At 45.4% G+C, this 24,138-nt stretch overlaps 1 protein-coding gene across 1 annotated transcript in view; it reads right to left on the reverse strand.

Moving 5' to 3' along the window:
* cpamd8 (C3 and PZP like alpha-2-macroglobulin domain containing 8) overlaps positions 1-24,138 on the reverse strand; it is a 53,285-nt gene that overhangs the window by 12,296 nt on the left and 16,851 nt on the right. Inside the window, exons 9-33 of the mRNA XM_064989773.1 lie at positions 23,230-23,314; positions 22,991-23,099; positions 22,631-22,858; positions 22,316-22,486; positions 21,815-21,943; positions 19,927-20,119; positions 19,542-19,717; positions 17,944-18,093; positions 17,681-17,842; positions 17,447-17,589; positions 17,141-17,203; positions 16,122-16,353; positions 15,348-15,501; positions 14,433-14,572; positions 14,251-14,302; positions 13,797-14,095; positions 12,166-12,391; positions 11,633-11,809; positions 11,336-11,417; positions 4,736-4,892; positions 4,498-4,572; positions 2,812-2,977; positions 2,570-2,656; positions 2,296-2,432; positions 1,928-2,083 (exon numbers count right to left, since the gene is read on the reverse strand). Coding sequence (XP_064845845.1) covers positions 1,928-2,083; positions 2,296-2,432; positions 2,570-2,656; positions 2,812-2,977; positions 4,498-4,572; positions 4,736-4,892; positions 11,336-11,417; positions 11,633-11,809; positions 12,166-12,391; positions 13,797-14,095; positions 14,251-14,302; positions 14,433-14,572; positions 15,348-15,501; positions 16,122-16,353; positions 17,141-17,203; positions 17,447-17,589; positions 17,681-17,842; positions 17,944-18,093; positions 19,542-19,717; positions 19,927-20,119; positions 21,815-21,943; positions 22,316-22,486; positions 22,631-22,858; positions 22,991-23,099; positions 23,230-23,314 — 3,749 coding nt within the window. The remainder of the gene's footprint in view (positions 1-1,927; positions 2,084-2,295; positions 2,433-2,569; positions 2,657-2,811; positions 2,978-4,497; positions 4,573-4,735; positions 4,893-11,335; positions 11,418-11,632; positions 11,810-12,165; positions 12,392-13,796; positions 14,096-14,250; positions 14,303-14,432; positions 14,573-15,347; positions 15,502-16,121; positions 16,354-17,140; positions 17,204-17,446; positions 17,590-17,680; positions 17,843-17,943; positions 18,094-19,541; positions 19,718-19,926; positions 20,120-21,814; positions 21,944-22,315; positions 22,487-22,630; positions 22,859-22,990; positions 23,100-23,229; positions 23,315-24,138) is intronic.

A 24,138-nucleotide genomic window follows, 5' to 3' on the forward strand; every position in this document is an offset into this window, starting at 1 on the left:
TAGTAAACTGCTCCAATCATGCAGTAACGTTACAGTGTACAGTCAGTAAGCAGTTTAGCAGTTACACCGCAGGCCCCGGTGGCAATAAATTAATAAAACCAAAAGCTTACATGGAAGGGTTCCAGTGTTGTGTTGGATAGTCATAACCAACTACCTAACATAGCATCCCTCTGTTTGAGCAGGGTGTTTCAGTAGGCTAAACTAACTAACGTTAGCTGCATTTGCAAGTAAGTGAAACTGAAAGTGAAAAGACAAGATGAAATATCTCTCTCTCTTGCTTCTTCTTTTTTGAAGAAGTTAATTTGTTGAAAACGGTTCAACTATTATCTTTCTCTCTCTTTGAGTCAACTACTCACCACATTTTATGCACTGCAGTGCTAGCTAGCTGTAGTTTATGCTTTCAGAACTAGATTAATTCTTTGATTATTTGATTGGGTGGACAACATGTCAGTTCATGCTGCAAGAGCTCTGATAGGTTGGAGGACGTCCTCTGGAAGTTGTCATAATTACTATGCAAGTCTATGGATGGGGGTGAGAACCAAGAGCCTCCTAGGTTTTGTATTGTAGTCAATGTACCAAGAGAAGGACGGAAACTAGCTGTCTTCTGGCTACACCATGGTGCTACCCTACAGAGTGCTTGTAATGGCGTTCTTCGTTTGTCGAAAGAGAGTCGGACCGAAATGCAGCGTGTTAGTTACTCATGTATTTTAATGAAACAAATGACGATTACATGAAAATACTGAGACAAATACAAAACAACAAAACGGAACGTGAAACCTAAGTAAAGCCTATCTGGTGAAACTACACAGAGACAGGAACACTCACCCACGAAATACACAGTGAAACCCAGGCTACCTAAATACGGTTCCCCATCAGAGACAACAAGAATCACCTGACTCTGATTGAGAACCGCCTCAGGCAGCCAAACCTAAACTAAACACACCCCTAATCAACCACAATCCCAATGCCTACAAAAACCCCAATACGACAACACAATAACATAAACCCATGTCACACCCTGGCCTGACCAACTAATTAACTAAAACACAAAATACTAAGACCAAGGCGTGACAGTGCTATTGAGGCTACTGTAGCCATTCATTGCAAAATAGTGTGTTTTAAACAATTATTTTGTGACATATTTAGTATAATTTAGTATAATTTTTAGAATGTTTAAATTTTTTTTTAAATGAAATTCACTGAGGATGGTCCTTCCCTTCCTCCTCTGAGGAGCCTCCACTGATATAGTCTCATTATTGTTATTTTATTGTGTTACTTTTTTTATATACATTAGTGAATATTTTCTTAGCTCTATTTTCTTAAAACTGCATTGTTGGTTAAGGGCTTGTAAGTAAGCATTTCACGGTAAGGTCTACTACACCTGTTGTATTCGGTGCATGTGACAAATAAAATTTGATTTGAATGCTGTTGATGTAAGCAGCAGCAGTCAAATAGCCTGGCCACTAACCAGCATCGCTAAATTACCCCCAATTAAACTGACACAGCTAATTAGGGCAGATAATTACATGCCTGGCAGAGGGAACAAAAGTTCAATCCCTTACCTGAGCTACTCCCTCACTGTGGGGATGAGAAGGAAATGTAGACTTACAGCCTGAACACACTCACTGGTTTATTCACTGGGAAACACATGCCATTGCTTAGATAAAGTCTCCTAGTTATCCTCAACTGCATTGACTTAGTGGATGTTATTTAAAATACCCATCATTGAAAATGGACAATTCTGTAATTTTTGCTTCTGTGTGTAGTGTGTATCTTGGTACCGTAGGGGTCCCTTAACTACATGAGCAAGAGTGTTTACCTCAGAAAGAAGATGCCCTTAGGCACAGATCTAGGATCAGATTACCTTCCTCCAATCCTAACCTTAACCATTATGAGAGTCTAAGGGCAACGTGACCCTACTCCTTACCGAGGCGCTCTGCAGGATTTTTTGGTTGTCGCGGTGCAGTTCAAAGCTCTCCTGGAAGTCCAGGTTGGTAGAGGCCAGAGAGATGGTCAGGTTGACTCCTCCCACATATGACAGGATAGCGTACTCAGACAACGCCTGAAGAGCTACACACGTGTCCTAGAAAAGAGGACAGACACACAGTTATTAGAAAGATGCTTTGGACACAGTCTGACCAGATGAACAGTTACCAGTTGTTTCAAATATACTTTGCTGAGCTGGTTATCTCTTCTAAAAGAGATTTGAAATGTCAGTGAGGCTAATCTGGTAAAATACAAGCACATTTTGGAGAATGCTTTGGACAAAGAGGCAGAGAGGCTTGTGAGGGGTACCTGTGTGGAGGAGAAGCCCCCGAGGGCATTCCTCTGCTGGGAGAGCCACTTGACCACAGGCAGGGCGGAGGCCACGTCACCCAGGAGGGTGTAAGTCAGCAGGCCGTATGCTGTCATCTCCACCTCCGCTGACACCACTGGGACATGGAGGAGACTATTAGTATGCAAACACTAGACAGCCACCAGACATTCACACTAATACTCAAAGTCAAGATGTGAGAACATCATCAGTTATAGAGGATAGTCTAGCTGTGGCCACAGGAGGCGAGACTACCTGACTGAGAAAGACCGTCACTAAAGCCCATGAAAGTGTCCTCATCGGTCACCCTGCTGCCCGTCAGACTCCAGTGGGTGAAGCCGTCTGATTGAAACAGGGAAGAAAGAACAGTGAGTGATAGAGAGAAAGGAAAGTGTAAGGAACAATGTGAGAAAGAACAGTGCCATGTTAGTTTAGTGTTTAATATGAATTGGTAGGCAACCAAACTGATATGAGATCAGTTCCTTACAGCTGAGTACCTTGTGTGATGGCCATGTGGTTGAGGCGTCGGAGGGCGAGGGAAGCGTAGGGGCTTCGTAACAGAGCCAGGGCGTAGGAAGACAGGGCTGTGGTGTACGGGTCATCAGCTGTGTATGTGTTACTCTCCAGGAAACCCTTTGCCTTGGCCACAGCAATCTTCTCCTCCTGGGGAAGAGTACACATATTTATATAAATACACACACACGTGCGCTAACACATTGCACACACAGACAAAACTTTTGTACGAGAAATGGATAGACCTCTCTCCACAACGCCTTCCCTCCATTCCGTATTCATCTTTCGCTTAAGTCAAGCATATTTGATCTTTGCTGAATGTTCAAGATCTGTACTGTTCCAACTCATACTCCTCAACTCAGATGTGCTGCTTATCAAAAGGCAAATAAACATTCTCTGAGGCATTAAAGGTAGGAGCACTTTCATTTTTTCCAGATGTGCCCCATTTTCTTGAGCACACTCAGATATGACTTCAACAGCCACTCACTTTAGTCTGCCTAGTCATCTTTTAAATAACTGCATTTGTAAGAGGGAAGGAGATTTGCTTTGATGTCAAGTATCCTTTTATAGTTGGCATCAGTTTTAAAAGGCCTGATTCTCTGGAGAGCCCTTCAGGATAGATAGGGAAATATAGGAAGACAGGAAGAGAAAAGGGGGGTTTCGTGAAGTGGGAGGGAGATGGATGGAAGGGAGCCAGAGTGAAGAAATACTTTGTGAATACCTTGTGCAGAGCTGTGCATGAATGAATTGAGAGCTGACACAATAACAATCTGGGGTTTAACATTGGTATTGGCAACACGCTCAAAGTAGGACACAGCATAAACATTACATGGACTCACTCCCTGAACACATAACCAGCAACATTCTTCTGCAACAATGACTTTGGCAGATAAAGGGCCTACCGCACTTAAAATAAAGGACACTGCTACCTTTCAATAGCCAAAGATATCTTTTTACTAGAGCGACCATGACAAAATGTCAGTGTCACTGCCAGTGTGTTCAAAGGTGTTGCTTCAAAGAACATTACAGAGGGTTTAACACGCCGGTGAGCACGTCATCTCGGGTTCAGCACCAGGGTAAGAGCATGGCGAGGTACCCCATGACAGGAATGTGGCCGAGGTGTACTACCTTCCACAAACATCATTGTCTCTGCATGTCCTCCTCATAAATATCTTGATGCAGTCAGCCAGGGATTAGATATTAGAATACTGCCACTGGAGCATAACAAATATGAGGGGGCGCCGTGCCAGAACATCCATCATTTGTGCTGATGGGAATGTACCGGCAAACACACAGTAACGCACGCACACACACCAGAGGAGGCTGGTGGGAGGCGCTATAGAAGGATGGGCTCATCGTAATGGCTGGAATGGAATAGCATCAAACATATCGAACATATGGAAACCATATGTTTGACTCCGTTCCATTGATTTCATTCCAGCCATTACAATCAGCCTGTCTGCCTATAACTCCTCCCAATAGCCTTCTCTGACATACACACATACACACACATATTCTGTTATTAGGTCTGAGCTTGAAAGATTCACTGGAAGTCCTATTTACAACCACATATAAATGTCAGGTTAGGATTCACTGTGCTAAATAATGCTGTTCAGGAGGTGAGGCTGATTGGTAGGAAAGGTCATGGTCCCACCCATTGTTCCTCTTACCTCTGTAGTTATTCCTGTCTCCAGGAGGGCTGCAACCACGTATGCTGTCAACGAGATCTTTCCATGGATTCCTCCCTTTAGATGGAGAACAACACTGGTTAATGGTGCCTATGAAAACACACACACCTCGTCCGTGTTCATCCCTCCACACCGTCTATGGTTCTGGGTCACTATGTCAGGCATCACCACAGGCCAGTCTCCTGTTACACAACACAGATACACCTACGCACGCACGCACCTGCAGGTCTTTGTTGAGGATGCGTCCCATGGCGGGGAAGGAGCCCTCCTCTCTCTGGTGGTTGATGAGCCAGGCCTTGGCAGCACGCAGCTCCTCTGAGTCAATGAAGATGAACCCACGAGACTGAGCAAAGGATTTCAACACAAACGCTGTCAGCCTGGAGGGGAGTGAGAAAGAGAGAAGAGACAGAGACAGGGAGGGAGGGAGGGAGGGAGGGGAGGGAGGGAGGGAGGGAGGGAGGGAGGGAGGGAGGGAGGGAGGGAGGGAGGGAGGGAGGGAGGGAGGGAGGGAGGGAGGGAGGGAGGGAGGGAGGGATTGGGTCTCTTTCAAGCATGTGCTGACATATCGTTCAAAAATAGAAGATGGAAGAGAGGAAGATGGAGTAGTGGGTGGTACAGAGCGAGGGAGAGCAGATGAAGATGGAAGAGAGGAAGATGGAGGAGGCGTGGGTGGTACAGAGCGAGGGAGAGCAGATGAAGATGGAAGAGAGGAAGATGGAGGAGGAGTGGGTGGTACAGAGCGAGGGAGAGCAGATGAAGATGGAAGAGAGGAGGATGGAGGAGGTGTGGGTGGTACAGAGCGAGGGAGAACAGATGAAGATGGAAGAGAGGAAGGTGGAGGAGTGGGTGGTACAGAGCGAGGGAGAGCAGATGAAGATGAAGATGGAAGATGGAGGAGGAGTGGGTGGTACAGAGCGAGGGAGAGCAGATGAAGTTGAAGATGGAAGATGGAGGAGGAGTGGGTGGTACAGAGCGAGGGAGAGCAGATGAAGATGAAGATGGAAGATGGAGGAGGAGTGGGTGGTACAGAGCGAGGGAGAGCAGATGAAGATGACGATGGAAGATGGAGGAGGAGTGGGTGGTACAGAGCGAGGGAGAGCAGATGAAGATGAAGATGGAAGATGGAGGAGGAGTGGGTGGTACAGAGCGAGGGAGAGCAGATGAAGATGAAGATGGAAGATGAAGGAGGAGTGGGTGGTACAGAGCGAGGGAGAGCAGATGAAGATGAAGATGGAAGATGGAGGAGGAGTGGGTGGTACAGAGCGAGGGAGAGCAGATGAAGATGAAGATGGAAGATGGAGGAGGAGTGGGTGGTACAGAGCGAGGGAGAGCAGATGAAGATGGAAGATGGAGGAGGAGTGGGTGGTACAGAGCGAGGGAGAGCAGATGAAGATGAAGATGGAAGATGGAGGAGGAGTGGGTGGTACAGAGCGAGGGAGAGCAGATGAAGATGAAGATGGAAGATGGAGGAGGAGTGGGTAAAACGCGGATAGTCACCACAGGATCCAGCAGCTTTTCAGTGTCAAGAACGAGGACATTCACAAAGCCAACTCAAGTATGTTTCTGCATGCTGGAATATAAACATTCTGAATGTATAAAAAACAGTCATCCCCAGGGTAGGTATTTCTAATGTCCAGAAACAGTGCATGACCTGGAGTTTCTGAACTGGAATCACAGCGGGAATCAAACCCCAGATCCACAGAGAGGCCAATGGTGAGGGACCCTTCTAGGCTAATAAGCACACGGTCATACATAAACAACTGCCCTTAGTGAAACATGCACACTCTGGCCAATGCTCTTTAATTACAGACCGGCATTCCATTACAGCATCCTCCCCAGAGCAGCCAAATGATGAGACAAGCTGCTTACCATAAAAAAAGGGGAAATAAATAAATAAACCATGTTTTTTTTCCAAACATACATTTGGGCCGTAACTCAAGGAACAAGTCAAGAGAGAGTAAGAAAAAAATCTCTCCCATAAACCACGGTATTAAATCTTCTCTTGCTGTGCCCTGGAAGTTATGTCTCCCCAGAGAGGCAGCAAGAATTTTTATAATGTTAAGTAATATTGTGTCACCGGCTTTAACTGCCAGGCCCCAGAGAGAGTTGCTGGGTAGCGTAAAGATGATTTAGTGGGCGAGTAAACGCCAGAGACCGGGCTGCTTCCTCCACTCTGGCTGGCTGAAGTCACTCCCTGTGGGCTTCCACTCCCTCACTGGACTTTGAGGAAGTTGTTGACATGTTGTTATGGATAGCACACAGAGGTCATTCAGAACAGCACATTGGAGCTGGATCCTGGAACGTCAATAGAAGTTGGAACCAAGGTTTTTTATAATTGCCTAAAGGAACGACCAAGACTTCCTGACAAGTAAGTCCCATGTTAACAACGCTACAACATGATAAATTCCCTGGCTACTGGTTATTTTGATGCAGGTTTAATAACGGATTTATTGTTTGGGAAGTACTTGCAAAAAGTTGGTCATATGGAGTCCAAATAGACAGAGGTTTTCTAAATAAGTCCAAACACACACACACACACACACACACACACACACACACACACACACACACACACACACACACACACACACACACACACACACACACACACACACACACCAGGGCTATGTGAGAGGGAAGAGAAGGGGTTACCATGTCCAAACACATAGCGATAACAACCATTCTCCATTTCAACATGTAAACATCTATCAATCAAGCATCCAGTTATCTAAGATCTGACTTGATACAAACACCATATTCCTGCTATATTCACCCTCATTCCTCACCATGCCTGTTTGGCACTGGAGTAGAAATAGATTGTTTAACACAACACAGTATTAGTTAGTTCTATTAGTTCTTTCAATCTCTGCTATCAGTTCCACTTCATGCCAGCCTCAACATGTCCCGTGTGTATCTAACCAGGCACCACTAACAGGCCCAGAGTATGGAGCTTCCATCAGGCTACATATTTATCCCAAGCCAGGATATTAAGTAGGCTACAGGGATTGAGGGGTTGAAGGGGCGGTGGTGGTGGTGGCAGGGGTTCTGCAGATTACACCAGCATGTGGCTCTCATTGGATCCAGACGGAGGCTGGTATGTGAGCGATGCCGGAAGAGGGGCTGCCAGGTCCGGTCCAGGGCCCACCACAGCACCCCCACCCCCAACCCTGCAAAGACATCTTGACATATCCCAACACCACTCCACTAAACACACAGAGAAGCAAGCACTCACAATCACACACACAAACAGAATCACACATACGCACACATGCACGCGCACGCGCACACACACCCGCACACACACGCGCGCGCGCACAGAGCATCTGAATCTGCATGAGAGGCAGGCAAGGGGTAATGATGAAAACCAGCCCATCCTCATCCTTAGCTCTGTATCCCAATATTCAACCCACAGGGACATACACAGAGACCAGAGCAGAGTAGAGTAGGGCTAAAAGCCTTGGCATCACCCAGACCAGGCATTAGCGGACGGAGCCTGTGTCATTATGTACAATCTTTTCATTAGGCCCTGCAATGTCCGCTCAGATACATTTTTACAAACTGGAATACATTAACACTGCATTAAGAGCACTGTCAACCTACCCATAAATGACCTGTGCTAATGATTAACTCTGGAGGCCAAACAAAAGGTGGGTTGTTCTGACATATAAACACCAAGCTGATGGATTAAAACAGTGTATGTTGCTACAGGTTTACATAAGGTTTAACATCTGGGTCCTGCCATGTGGCCCGTGGCTCCAAAACCAATGCTTACACTATTATGGCCGTTACACTTCATTTTGTCTTAATATCCTCTTCCTGCATACAGAGGTTTGAAGGGTTTTTATGTAAAAGTTTAATGTTATCACTAATTACACCGGAGCAGTAATTAAATTGCTTTATTTTTTTATACTTTTTTAAATTGGTGTAGTTCTTTCCTTGAGCTGTTCTTGTGTATTAATGTTCTGTATTATGTCATGTTTCATGTTTTGTGTGGACCCCAGGTAGAGTAGCTGCTGCTTTTGCAACAGTTAATAGGGATCCTAATAAAATACCAAACACATGCCCCAGTTCCAGTTTGTAGGGCATGTCGAAAGGCTCAACACATTTTCCGTTAAAGGGCAATTCCACCACTTTTCAACTTAATTTTCAATACCTCCAGCGCAATAACAGTGTATCATATGTGAAAAAAAAGTTATATCCGATGGCATTACATTTACATTTTAGTCATTTAGCAGATGCTCTTATCCAGAGCAACATACAGGGGCAATTCGAGTTAAGTGCCTTCCTCAAGGGCAGCAGTGCTTAATTTGTCAATTGTGAGAGACAGGGGTGATCTCTGAGCTCCCGGAAAATCACCTTTATAATAAAGCATTGTATGTATATCATCGCATTTGCGTAGTGGTCTAGACTCAATCAGTAGAGACTATTTTTTGTAGCCTTTTATAAACGCATTTCATGCAATTCTGGCATTTTATATGACTAGAGACTTTAGCATAATCTTTTTTAATACCGCACAAATGATTGAATTGTCAGGCTACTTTGACACTGACAAACTGAGAATCTGAGATCATTAAAAACGACCTTGTCTTGAATCCATCAATAGCCTAGGCCTAGGTGTGTGGAGACACATATCGTACAATATGAGGAAATTAAAGTCCTAAAAAGCTTCCAGTTTCACTGACTCAACCAATGATGAGCAGCTTACTCACCGGCGATGGCCAATGCTCTCGTGCCAAAAGCCTATCTCTCTTGTTTTAGTTTTAGTTTGTAAAAACAATTCCGTTCGCTTAATAGGCCTATTTGGAAGACGGATAAGTATTTTTGTTTAAGCAGGAGCCTGTGACAGATAGGCTACAGACACGCTTGTCTCTCGCACCACAGCACCTGCCACGAGTTGGTCTCTAGGATACAATGTTGTGCAAATCATAAACCCGGGCAGGCCCAACCCGAATCAATTCTTAAAATATCAGGTGCAATAGGCAAAGTTTTTTTTAGGGGACAGGACAATTACAGAGGAGGCAACTCAAATGAACTCTGACCACTTTTATTCCAATTTTTACATTGCAAACAGCGAAAATTACGTTTCATGCCACTAGAGGTACCGGATCCTGGCAAATAGGATCTAAACAGTCCAAAACTGAGAGGTGCCGGATGCTGTTCTGGCAGGATCCGACTCAAATTAAGCACTGGCACAGACAGATTTTTCACCTAGTTGACTGGGGGATTCAAACCAGAGAGCTTTTGGTTACTGGCCCAATGCTCCTAATCACTAGGCTACCTGCCACCATCAAAAGTTTAAATATTTCACAAACAGTCCTTTTCAAACACTATGATATTCGCAGTGACGTGGGGAGCAAGAAAATACTTTCCCATTGGCTAGAAACGCATTGCAGGTTTAAGAAAATACTTTCCCACTGGCTAGAAACGCATTGCAGGTTTAAGAAAATACTTTCCCACTGGCTAGAAACGCATTGCAGGTTTAAGAAAATACTTTCCCACTGGCTAGAAACGCATTGCAGGTTTAAGAAAATACTTTTACTCCTACTCTTTTTAGGACCTTAATCTTTTTAACCACAGATAATTGAAACGCTCTGTTTTCACATATGTATATAATGGTATGATGGAGATAATGAATATCAGGTTGAGAAGTGGCGGAATTGCCCTTTAAGTGGCCTGGAGCCTAGCAAGCTCCTCTGTCTCCAGTGGTAGTGTGGGTGTGAGGACGGAGGGAGTGTAATGTAGTCTACAGACAGAGGTGGTGCCTTGCCCATGGGGCCAAAACAACCAGGGGCCATTCTGTACCGAGTGCATTAACCCGCTTTAACAGCAAATAACTCACTGGAGCCCCATTGCTGCCTGGGGGAACCAATTACGAGTTTGTGTATGATTCTCCTGGGTATATTTAACCTGCTGTTTCACAGTCTGAGCTATATTAAATATCATAATACCCACATCAACTAATAAATCACACTGAAGGTATGCAAGCGGCCCGAATATGCAAGCGGAACATTGGAGCCTCTCATAAGCTCCGTATTCACTATTCCAAATATTATGACATGGTTGTGGCCTCTTGCCTGCCTCCAGGGATGTGTAAACATTAAATAAACACTCAGCGAGCCTAAGTCGGCCGAATTAAACACAGGGTTATGAGGGTATGAATGTTGACCATATGTATTCAAAGTTACTGATAAGAGCTTCATTGTTTCTGCCAATAACACGCCGGCCAGGGTAAATTGAGATGCAATATGCAGTTTTTTGTTGTTGTTTTTTAAAATCTTATTTAATTTCGTGGTATCCAATTGTTTTAGTAGCTACTATCTTGTCTCATCGCTACAACTCCCGTACGGGCTCGGGAGAGACGAAGGTTGAAAGTCATGCATCCTCCGATACACAACCCAACCAAGCTGCACTACTTCTTAACACAGTGCGCATCCAACCCGGAAGCCAGCCGCACCAATGTGTCGCCTCCGTGCACCTGGCAACCTTGGTTGGCGCGCACTGCGCCCGGTCCGCCACGGGAGTAGCACGATGAGACAAAGACATCCCTACCGGCAAAGCCCTCCCTAACCCGGACGACGCTAGGCCAATTGTGCGTCGCCCCACGGACTTCCCGGTCGCGGCCGGTTACGACAGAGCCTGGGTGCGAACCCAGAGTCTCTGATAGTACAGCGCCCTTAACCACTGCGCCACCCGGGAGGCCTTGCAATCTGCAGTTTTAATCTATGTACCATACAGAGTTAACTGACGTGGGATGTAAACTTAAAGGAACAGCAGATGACTTACTGAGGGATGTAATTCAAGGGAAGAGTAGAGGACTTACCACATGCTCCCAGAGAAGTCCCTCTCTCCAAAGGCACTATAAGATCCATCCTGGCGCTTATAGGTCAGTTGTCTCTGGTACCCTGGGAAGGTACAGGGGAGAGGGGATCAGTGGGTGGAAGCTATCTAGACCCGGTCAATATCAGAGAACGTGTACACTGTGGATTTAGATCTAAGTGAATAGTAATGGATTGATTTTGTATAGTGATCTTCAATAGGGGCCACTTGAGATGTGATTCATAACTCGCAGGAAAATCTCAAGACAGGTCTCAAAGCCCTTGAACCATTGGTGGTTTACCTTGCAGCAGGTAGTCTGTGGCCTCGGCCTCCACCTCAGGGCTGAGCTGACTTGTCTTCTGCAGGTACTTGAGGACAAAGACATTGGGGGCAAAGTGGATCATGTTCTGCTCCCCACAGCCGAAGGGCAGCCGTAGCAGCTTGTCCAGGTTGTTGAGGGTGGGGCCCATCACGTCCCCTGAAATCACAAAGCACAGCGCAGAAACAGATCAGCAACACTGCCTCGCATAAAGGTAGTTTTATTGAGTGACAATCTCTTTTTAAAAACAGAATTGGTCTTAAAATAAATTAGCTGCAGGATCAACAGGATTGCAATAGACTATGACCATATCATCAAAATGTAATTTAGAGAGAAATTGGCGATGCTTACTATGATTAACCACAAGTACAAGGTACTGTATGTCAAAGTGAACAGGATGTTTTCAGAGTGCATGGGTCAAGAGTAGCAGCAGACATTCAGATAATTAAAATTATTGAGCTATGAAAAGGAAGTGGAAGAGAAATGGATGAGAAATAAATGGTGTCCCTCCTCACCTATCATGGATGCAGTGGCAGTCTCAGAGCCAGGCACCACGTTGTGAGGAACGCCCAGTGTGAAGGCCTCGTTGTGGTTCTCATCAGAGTCCTCCTTCCTCCAGATCTTAAACTCACCCACCGAGCCCCAGCCCGTGGAGAAACCAATGTGACGCACCTGCCCAGGGAGGGGGCTGGACCACTGCAGGATCACCGACTCATTGGACGGCTGCAAGCCATGTCCGACCTATCAATGATTGATATGAGAGATTAGAGGTTTTTGACTAGAGTAAATGGGTGAAGTTGTCCCTAACCACTGATACAGGGTCAGATGTCTTTCATTGACCTAACGGTTACGATGAGGATCGGGAGTAGAGTACGTGATTTGAGATCTGTGGCTCAAGTGCTGGTTAGAGAAATAGACCCAGCACTTTGTTATTCTCATTTATAGTAGTTAAAACAATGTGCAGTGCTTAACAATACATATATACATACATACATTTCAACAAACATGAATGCCATCCCACTTGCGCAGACTCACGTTCCCACCGTATCCACACCCAATGTTGTTTCCCATGCTTGTAAGACTCTGCCTCAAATGGCTTCACATTGTGTTGTGTTGTTTTTGTCTGTAGCCAGATTTCATTCAATATTTCAATAATAAAGCATTTGATTCTTCCATGCATATTTTAAGTTGTCGATTGTTTTTTTCTATGTATGTTTTTTGTTTATTGTATAAAAAAATCATAAGTAAAATACAATATTACAAAAAAATACAAAATGTGCCTTAGGTTTTGCAAGGTTCCAATAGAAGCCTGATACAATATAAATGTGGTCCTGAATTTCTTACTGATCAGATGACTGATCTAATGAGAAAATGGTTGAAAAAGGTGTTTGCTCATGCTGTACAGAGGAAGTCCCTGTGACTAGTCCCTGTCAATAGTAAAATACTAGAACCCAATAAGGTTCTACTTAAAAAGCTGTTTGGGTTGATTTTGCATGTACAAATCCGAGGCACACATAAAGTCCATTACCAAGAGTTGGCAAGAGCAGTCTTCATCACATATTTCCAACATCCACTCCACATGCAAATGAACATATTGCCCACTGGGTATTGCTAAGCATTTTTAAATCACATTAAACCAAAGACCATGCAGAGATGAACATGGCTCATCAAACCAAAATGCAATCGGTCACTAGAAAAATAAATGAATCTTATTGGGCCATACAGGGTTCTAGAGCAGGCTTTTAATTGCCCCTTTGGTGAATGGTGCGAGGCTAATGCAGGGTTCAGGCCTGTGTGCCAGGCAGCGCCATGCGGACGCCACGGATCACTGAGTGTCCTCGTTGACATCAGCCAGTTAAGCGTGACCTCACAGGCATGTCATTAAAAGTGGCGCCAGTCCTCTTGACTACACAGCCCCTGTGCCTGCCCAGTCTAATGCTCCCTGTTTAACTCTGTCACTACCCCAACTCATTACTATACTCGACCTCATGCCCTGACTGACTGACTGACTGGGGCTCTATGTTGAAGATGACACGGTGGATCTGTATAGGATTCATAAGAGGACACAAATCCCAAAACTCATTATGTAGAATAGATGCTCCAATATCCAAACGAGAACTAGATTTGACCATCACCCTACTCTCACCTGCACCCCACCACCATTCCAGCTGACCCAGAAGCTTCGGAACTCATCCCAGGAGAGGATGCCCGGAGTAGGGGCGCTGACCACTGGCTCGCCCATCTTGCCCAGGGAGATCCAGGAGCCAGTGTTCTGTCTGCCCCCCAGCACAATCTCCAGCATCTCAGCACTGTCGTGGGGGCTGGGTGAAAGGGCAAAGTGGGCGTCGTTGTGGGTCTTCACGGCCACCTCAAAGTGGGTCATCTTGGCCGGCTTCTTCACGTACTGGTACTCATACTTGTTGGGTGTAGAGATGTGGATCCGCTCTGAAAATGGAAATGTCAGATTTACATTCAATTGTGGCCCAGTGAGGAAAATAAATCAGACTGTATAGAGGCAGATTGGTGTTGGGTAACAGTCAAAATGCATTTGCTCTGAGACCTGTGTTGTACTATAGTACAACATATAAGTCTATACTGACCGTTGGGGCAGAAGAAGACACTGTAGGTGTAATGTCTGGGCAGGCCCTCTGGCTGTAGTAGGGAGAAAGAGAGAAACATGTTAGAGCTGACATCACTCTACTAATGACAGCACAAGGTACAGCGAGCATCTGCTCCCCATCTCAGCTCTCTTCCCAGGCAGTCTCTCTCCCATTTCTCATACCTCCACCAGGACACTCCTCCGGACATAGTCAAGGCCAATGGGGCTCCTTCGATCCTCTAGGTCATCTGTGTTTTTGCTTGTTTTCGTTGACTGGAGTCCATCTGAGCAGCAGCCCGGTTCATTATATGCAATGGCCCGTGCTATGGCAGGAATAACAGAAATACACTTCACCTCACCATATATCAGCATTGTTGTTTTTTTACTTGTAATTTCCCACTTAGCAGGACTTAGAATGCTATTATAAGAAAATGTTTTTTAAAGTACATATAAAACCACCAAACACACCTTACATCTATCAACAACACAATCCCACATTGCACAACAACACAATACATGTTTGTCAAATGTAGTTCCCTTTGCAGAGAAGCACATTGGAGTCGTGGCTGTGAGCCAATGTGTTCTCTTTGTGTGTGTCTAGTGAGAGGGAAAGACTTGGGGCCAGGGGACAGAGCCGTGGGGGGCCCATTTATTGCCAGTGACCTGAAAACTCATCAACATGCCACTGAGTGTCAGTGCAAGGCCCTGGCTGCTCCCCTGCTGGTGGCCTGCTTTGTTCCCAGATGTACTTTTGAGGGGACTGTTTGTATCACTGGATGACCAGATCACATACGCATCAGGTCTTTCAGCAGCATGGAACGTCTTGGACATACATTACAGACTTTAAAGGCCTCATGGACTTTGGGACGGCTGGATAGGAGAGGCAAAAGGCAGGTGTTACTCCTACACCGTGGAACAACAGGTCAGTGTACCATACCAACCTGCAATATGCTAGAAATCAAATCCAAAACTTCAAGAGCTATTAGCAAGACGCCTAAAACATCAGCAAACTTTGAGGATTTCAGGAACTTTAATAACTATGAGAGAACTTGGAACTCTTCCCAGGGGGATCCCCAGTAATTGACTGGCTGGAATAACCTGTAATGTTGGCAGCACCCAGCTCAGTGAAGGACAACACTATGGATGCGGGTGTGGCTTCTCCAGGAGCCACACACTTCTTCCTGGTGAGGTGATGCTTCCCGGGGTGGCCCACAAACTTGATGCCTTTGGGAATGGTCACTTTGATATGGACCTGGGGAAGTCCGAGAGAAAGAGAGAGAGAGAGAGAGAGAGAGAGAGAGAGAGAGAGAGAGAGAGAGAGAGAGAGATAGAGAGAGAGACATGAAGGTCCTGCGTTAACACAACATAGGTGGAGTTTTTCTGACAGGACATGATTGCATCATATCTGCTCTGCGCTCCGTTCTTTCATGCAGTGTGACCTCCTCAAAGCTTTTAAAGGATTTTGGGGAATTTTCTAATCACATTGCACATTTTCCATGCAGACTGACTCATTGCTCTCAGGCTCCCTGAAGGATTAAGTTCCAGTCATTGTCCAAATTTCGCAGAGGACTTGCTGTCTGATCGTTTCACTGTTCTTTATCCACATGCCACAAGTCGTAAATAACTTTTCAGGAAATATAAGAATCACATGTTCAGGTGGACATCAAAGCGGGGGCTCCATTGGTCCACATAATCACCTAACGTGACATTACAGAGCAGCACGCACAGCCCTTTAACAGGCTCATCTGCCAACACCATGATGGAGGATGGACACACTTATGGTCATATTAGGACTGGATTGCTCTGCTCCAAGCGTAAATATTTCTATTTGATGGTCATGGTTTAGATCCTCCCCTTTCCTCAGCCCCTCACCTCTGCGCAGCTAGACAAATAGTTGTAAACGGTCAGCGGTACTTTGGTCTGCTCCCCCTGTATCACACTGTAGGGGAGGGTGAAGTCTACGAAGAAGGGCTTGAAGGTACGAAGCTCCACCCTTTTGGAAAGGCCCAGCCCCTTCTCCTCTGACAAGCCAATGGCCTCGGTCACCCAGGTGGTAATGGAGTCTGGAACGTCCAATCGCAACTCAGCTTCCCCAGTGACATCACTGTTAAAACAGATTTTGGGGGAAAACTGAAACACAGACGATAATGCAAGATTCCAACAAAGCAATTCTCTCTGAGCATGACCCCATAGCAAACAGTGCTTCTGACCAATGTTTGGAACAAGAACATTATGACACTAATGGGATTGATCTAATACCGTATGTGTCTTATTAGGACAACAGCTGTAACTAAGTAATAGTCTGCCCATAGCAATACATAGGTTTAAAAACAGGCAGTTAGGTGTTCGGTATAGATGGGTGAGATCATTGTTACTCATACTGACGTTGGTTTTGGCCAACATTCACAGAGCATAATAAACGTTCTCGGAAATTACTAATTCCTTCTTTTTGATGAAAGTCACCCAAAAACTACTTTGATACACTCAATAAGGGAAATCAAAGCGTTGGATTGAATAGGAAATTAGGCAGAACACAACACTGACCAAAGGAATCAAGCATATGGAAACATATGGCCAGTTAATTTATATTGGCTGGAAATGAATGGAAGGAGCTGTTGAGAAAGCCGGTGCGTGTTCCAACCCTGCTTAAATGAGCCACATTCACACCCACTGGGAGAAAATACTGGACAGTCAACGAGTGGTGAAATATCCCCTCTCAAATATGTACTCCCTTACCCCTCCTTCCCCACCCACTCCTCCATCTTCCAAGTTTACAGATCTGGAACGCCACCAAATCCCCACAATCTGATGCAGCTGAGACCATTCCCACCCACTCACTCAAACACACACGCGCGCACACACACACAGAGATGATGTCGCTATTCCAGTACCTGACATTGACGCAGTGCCACACCCACGTCTCCGGGAAGAATGTCCGTCTGCGCTTCTCTGCTCTGCAACCAAAACACAACACAACCTGACATCAATAAAGGCCTTTCATTATGGACCTGGATGCAATAACCCGGAATTGTAAAATGGATTGTCTCTAAACCCTTGCTGACATGTGTTAAGGCACACCATGTGTATAATGTTTATCTGGAGGATTAAAGATATAGGCCCAGTTTCTACTTCAGATACTAGTGGGGCACAGTGGTTAGCTCCAGGGGGCAGAAACCTGGCTCTGTGCCTGTAGCTACCTGGGCATGGTGCGAGAGTTCATGGCTGCCACCAGCGTGGATGTGTGAGGCTGGAAGGCGGGAACGGCCTCGTCCGTGTACATCCCTCCACTCTGTCTGTGGTTCAGGCTCACCATGTCAGTCATCACCACCAGGCCAGTCTCCTGTTACATAGACACACATTGTAAAAGCGATCTACACTGAAGATCTTATGCCCCGTCAGGTGATTGATTGGTGACGGAGTATTGCCCTTACCGTGAAGGCGAAGCGGGCATCTTTAGTGATGTCCCAGTGCCATGGGAACACTGAAGAACGCCTCCGTCGGCTAGACGACAGCCCCGGCCACCAGAAGTGCCCATCGTCTTTGGGAACTCCGAAGGCATCGGACACATCAAAGTTTGCCAGTTCTTTAAACACCTACAGAACAGTGGACATGGATGGCTTCAATTCATTTCCTGTCTGAATATAGATTAGTTGTACTATAGATTAGATATAAGGAAAGATGGAGGGAGACAGACCTTGTCTGGACTGAGCTGGAAGTCTGGCTTGAGGAGATAGAGGCTCTTGTCCACGGTGGCGACACAAACGCAGGAGCCCTTCTCACCACTGACATGCAGACTGATATGGTCACCTGGCATCGACTCATTGGTGGACAGAGAGACAGACACCTACAGAAAATAGATGATACAAAAAAAATATACAGATCACATTTTAATGTCACATGCACAAGTACAGTGAAATGCCTTGTTTGATTGGAGACATCATCCACAGAGACTTTCAACTGAACTGTGAGTGCTCCTGTGAGAACCATAGCTGAAGCCGTGATGTCTTTATGGTCAGGAGTCAACAGTTAAATGCAGGGCTTGAAGACAGAGAATGACAGCTCTAAACTGTCACACCCCAAACCGGTTTTCACACACTAGCCCAAATTAGCCCTGGTAATGTGTTCCACTGGTCTCCAAATCCAACCTTTCATCATCCTGCCTGTCGTGACCCCACTCATCGCCACACGCATGCACGCACGCATGCACGTGTAACGGATGTGAAATGGCTAGCTAGTTAGCGGTGGTGCGGGCTAATAGCATTTCAATCGGTGACATCACTCGCTTTGAGACCATGAAGTAGTGGTTCCCCTTGCTCTGCAAGGGTCACGGCTTTTGTGGAGCGATGGGTAACGAGGGTGACTGTTGTTGATGTTTGCAGAGGGTTCCTGGTTCGAGCCCGGCGAGGGGACAGACTAAAGTTATACTGTTACACACACACACAGTCTCTGTCTCATCATGTCCATGCAGTTAGCCACACACACACCTCCCCCTACCTCACTGATTGCATACCAGGTTGCAGTAAAAACTCCAGGGAAGGACTTAACACACCCCACCTAATGCAGCCAGCAACTAGGGAGCTCATGGGCCAACACAGCTGTTTGTTTACAGGGACTCACTGGCACTAGGGGATCCCACTGTAGTATAGAATGGGACTTCAGTCAACTATGGTACTCAAGTCAACTGGAAACCGGACAAGAATAGTGGGCAACTTCTCTGTCATCCCAAACTGAATGTGGTCTGGTTGCCTGTGTGTTTCTGTTTAGCCAAGTCCTTTGTTGCCTGGCAGGAGTTGGGGTTAGGCAGACTGGCAACCATGATAGACCTACCTATCATTCTCACAGAGAATGGGAGGACTGGGTGTACAGGGAGTACTGTGTGTTCAGGCAGGACTGTGTGTACAGGGTGGACTGTGTGTACAGGGTGGACTGTGTGTACAGGGAGGACTGTGTGTACAGGGAGGACTATGTACAGGCAGGACTGTGTGTACAGGCAGGACTGTGTGTAACAGGGAGGACTGTGTGTAACAGGGAGGACTGTGTGTACAGGGAGGACTATGTTTACAGGGAGGACTATGTGTACAGGCAGGACTGTGTGTACAGGGAGGACTATGTACAGGCAGGACTGTGTGTACAGGCAGGGCTGTGTGTACAGGGAGGACTGTGTGTACAGGGAGGACTATGTGTACAGGGAGGACTATGTACAGGCAGGACTGTGTGTACAGGGAGGACTATGTACAGTGCACAGTGAGGGATGCAAGGACTCAGAGAGAGATGGAGGTATTGTTAGGGTACCTGGTTCTCAAAGCTGGGCTGTACAGGGATCTGTAGACTGTCAGTGACGCCCTCTCCATTCTCCCTCACGTAGTAGACCAGGAGGCGGCTGAGGGGCGCCATGGCGTGGGTCACGGGGAAATGCAGCACCGACATACAGCTGTCTGTCTCGTCCTGTGGGGAGGAGGCCGCTGGATCTGGAGGGGCGTAGGAAGAGAAAGAGGGGAAGAAGAGGGAGAGAAGAGACTGAGGGGGGATTCAGAGCCATATATCTACAGAGTTTGACAAACTATTCTTAGCAGAATGTATTGGAACATTTGGTACAAACATTGTGTCAATTAGTCAAAATACTCCGCTCTTCATTATGAAACAAAATAGACTTCTCATCTGGGTCTCTAGTACTGACCAGAGGCACTGGGCTGCTGGGTTGTGTGGACGTTCTTGTCGAAGGTGACCGCTGCCCTCTTGCTTCTTTGGGCTGTAGCGTTGGACCGCTGCTGGCCAGACTGGATGATGTTCCCTCTGGAGGCAATCTCATAGTGGAGAGTGAAGTTACAGGGACAGGTGGACTTCAGAGTGACCTCAGCTTCCTCACCGATCTAAACACAACATTCAGAATAAACCTTTACAATATGGGCATCATAATGATTATAATAGTATAAGTAGAACTCTGTTATTACTCTTAACATACAATCCATATATGATATGTGCCCCATGTTTCAATGGTGGTGTTGGAGCCCTGATTATGTGTAATGATAGTAAAGTGGAGTAAAGTGTAGTAAAGTAAATAGTAAAGTAATGATAGTAAAGTGGAGTAAAGTAGATAGTAAAGTAAAGATAGTAAAGTGGAGTAATGTGGATAGTAAAGTAATGGTAGTAAAGTGGAGTAAAGTGGATAGTAAAGTAATGATAGTAGAGTGGATTCAAGTGGATAGTAAAGTAATGATAGTAGAGCGGAGTAAAGTGGATAGCAAAGTAATGACAGTAGAGTGGAGTAAAGTGGATAGTAAAGTAATGATAGTAAAGTGGATTCAAGTGGATAGTAAAGTAATGATAGTAGAGTGGATTCAAGTGGATAGTAAAGTAATGATAGTAGAGTGGAGTAAAGTGGATAGCAAAGTAATGACAGTAGAGTGGAGTAAAGTGGATAGTAAAGTAATGATAGTAAAGTGGATTCAAGTGGATAGTAAAGTAATGATAGTAGAGTGGAGTAAAGTGGATAGCAAAGTAATGATAGTAGAGTGGAGTAAAGTGGATAGTAAAGTAATGCTAATAAAGTAGATAGTAAAGTAATGCTTGTAGAGTGGATTCAAGTGGATAGTACAGTAACCATAGTAGAGTGGAGTAAAGTGGATAGTACAGTAACGATAGTAGAGTGGAGTAAAGTGGATAGTACAGTAACGATAGTAGAGTGGAGTAAAGTGGAGAGTACAGTAACGATAGTAGAGTGGAGTAAAGTGGATAGTACAGTAACGATATTAGAGTGGAGTAAAGTGGATAGTACAGTAACGATAGTAGAGTGGAGTAAAGTGGATAGTAAAGTAATGATAGTAAAGTGGAGTAAAGTGGATAGTAAAGTAATGATAGTAAAGTAGATAGTAAAGTAATGCTTGTAGAGTGGATTCAAGTGGATAGTACAGTAATTATAGTAGAGTGGAGTAAAGTGGATAGTAAAGTAATGATAGTAAAGTGGATAGTAAAGTAATGCTAGTAAAGTAGATAGTAACGTAATGATAGTAGAGTGGATTCAAGTGGATAGTAAAGTAATGATAGTAAAGTGGAGTAAAGTGGATAGTAAAGTAATGATAGTAGAGTGGAGTGAAGTGGATAGTAAAGTAATGATAGTAAAGTGGAGTAACGTGGATAGTAAAGTAATGATAGTAAAGTGGATAGTAAAGTAATGATAGTAAAGTGGAGTAAAATGGATAGTAAAGTAATGATAGTAAAGTGGAGTAAAGTGGATAGTAAAGTAATGATAGTAAAGTGGCGTAAAGTGTATAGTAAAGTAATGATAGTAAAGTGGATAGTAAAGTAATGATAGTAAAGTGGAGTAAAATGGATAGTAAAGTAATGATAGTAAAGTGGAGTAAAATGGATAGTAAAGTAATGATAGTAAAGTGGCGTAAAGTGGATAGTAAAGTAATGATAGTAAAGTGGCGTAAAGTGGATAGTAAAGTAATGATAGTAAAGTGGAGTAAAGTGGATAGTAAAGTAATGATAGTAAAGTGGATAGTAAAGTAATGATAGTAAAGTGGATAGTAAAGTAATGATAGTAGAGTGAGTGGTATGCCTACCTTCAGAGGAGCACTGAGGCTCTGGATCTGGATGTGACACTTGCTGGGGGAGTACCAGCTGCTGATAGACAGGTAACTGGGGAGGTACTGGTCTCCAGCCGGACGGCCATCTATAGCTGTCACCTTGGTCTGGGGCACAACACCACAGGATTTAACCCAGCAATACACTCCACTCTCTAGACTATGACATCAAGCAAAATCCTGATTGCACCTAACAGCCTCAGCCCACTAAGCTTAGCTGATAAATTGTTCAACTTTGTTGACTAGCACCCGTTTACAAACATTTTAACGGACATTTCACTGCATCTTCATTTCACATTTCTCTGTTCTCGCAAATCATAACCAACTCTCCAGCGCTCGGTTTTATGAAAAGCTCTGACTTGCCTAGTTAAATAAAGGTTAAATAAATCAATAAAAAATGATGAGAAGCTAACTAAGCCCTAACCGTGTTCATTTACACCTCTCTCTCCCTCAAACTCTCCATCTCCAAGGCCTACTGACCTCCAGCCAGACGTATTGGGCAGCAGTGGGGATGGAGGGGATCTCGAATGTTGCCTGGCCGTCCCTGGACGTCAGCTCGCTGGTGTACACGTTGTCCTTAGGGGTCAGCTCCGCCTTCACACGCACCCGCACCCCATCCGCTGGGCTACCGTCAGGATAGGTTACCTCTACCTGGTGGACAGAAGGACAGGGTGGACAGACAGTCAGGTCTCTCGCATGGAGACGCATAAGTGAACCCAAGTCTTGTACAGTTCAGCTTCCCTTGATAGAGGCCATGTGAAGTCAATGGTATGAATACCTTTGGCTGTCTCTTACCTTTCCCTTGTAGGGCAGACCAGGCTTGAACTGTTTACGAGTGTCCTTTGAGTATTTGATGTCGATACGCTGCTTGTGAACTGGGGTGGAATCATCGAACATGGTCTGCCGCCCTCCGTCCACGCTGGTCACTGACACCCACATGCTCACCGTGCCCCGGAAGTGATCAGCCACATCCAGGGGCATCATGTCTTTGACACACAGGCTGAAGGATGCTGAGCCTTTGATCTAATAATAGTGGATGAAACAGACAGACTTAAATATCTTAAATTAATCCTAAAAAGGGGAAACTCAGCAGATTTGAATGTGATTCCATTTTCCTGTTTTAGATTCTTCAACACTAGAGCTGGGTTGACTCACCTCCATGGTCTTGACCACAGGATGGCCCACCTCATGTCGGTAGTACCCAACTCCATTCACAGTCATGTTCAGTGTCATCTTCCCGGTCACAGGCTTCCCAAAGGTATACCTAAAGAGAGAAAAGTAATTTGTGTTCAAACAGGAGTAGAGCTGCTACTTTGCCTCTCTAATGCTCAAAGAACAGTATGTGTTAGAGCATCACATTAGGATGAGGTGAATCCTGTGAGTTAGTCACTCACCTGGCCTTCACGGTGGCCTGTTCACACGTGTTCAGGTCCCGGATGTACCGTGGAGGGTCTATCACCAGCTCAAACTTGGGCATCACTGTGTGGAGTAGAGGAAGAGGTAGAGGGGTCCACAACATGGTTATACAGTCCCAGTTCAAACCTATAAATACCACCTCAAACAGAAGGGTCTTTGAACATACACTACATGACCAGAAATATGTGGACACCTGCTCGTTGAACATCTCATTCCAAAATCCTGGGCATTAGTATGGAGTTGGTCCATGGTTCGGGCTATGCCCCTTAGTTCCTGTGAAGGAAAACTTAACGCTGCAACATACAATGACATTCTAGACAATTCTGTGCCTCCAACTTTGTGGCAAAAGTTTGGGGAAGGCCCTTTCCTGTTGAGCATGACAATGCCCCTGTGCACAAAGCAAGGTCCGTACAGAAAAGGTTTGTCGAGATCAGTGTGAAAGAACTTGACTCGCATGCACAGAGCCCTGACCTCAACCCCACCGAACACCTTTGGGATGAATTGGAACGTTGACTGAAAGCCAGGCCTAATCGCCCAACATCTGTGCCCGACCTCACTAATGCATCGTGGCTGAATGGAACCAAGTCCCCGCAGCAATGTTCCAACATCTAGTGGAAAGCCTTCCCAGAAGAGTTGAGGCTGTTATAGCAGCAAAGGGGGGTCCAACTCCATTTTAATGCCCATGATTCTGGAATGAGATTTTCGACGAGCAGGTATCCATATACTTTTGGTCATGTAGTTTACCTTCTATGCTCACTTTGAGGAAAGCAAAACTGAAATATGCATGAGAGCACCAGCTGTTCCGGACGGCTGTGTGATCATGCTCTCCATAGCCGATGTGACTAAGACCTGTAAACAGGTTAACATTCACAAGGCCGCAGGGCGGC

This window comes from Oncorhynchus masou, chromosome 15 (assembly GCF_036934945.1).
Source record: "Oncorhynchus masou masou isolate Uvic2021 chromosome 15, UVic_Omas_1.1, whole genome shotgun sequence".
Classification (NCBI taxonomy): domain Eukaryota; kingdom Metazoa; phylum Chordata; class Actinopteri; order Salmoniformes; family Salmonidae; genus Oncorhynchus; species Oncorhynchus masou.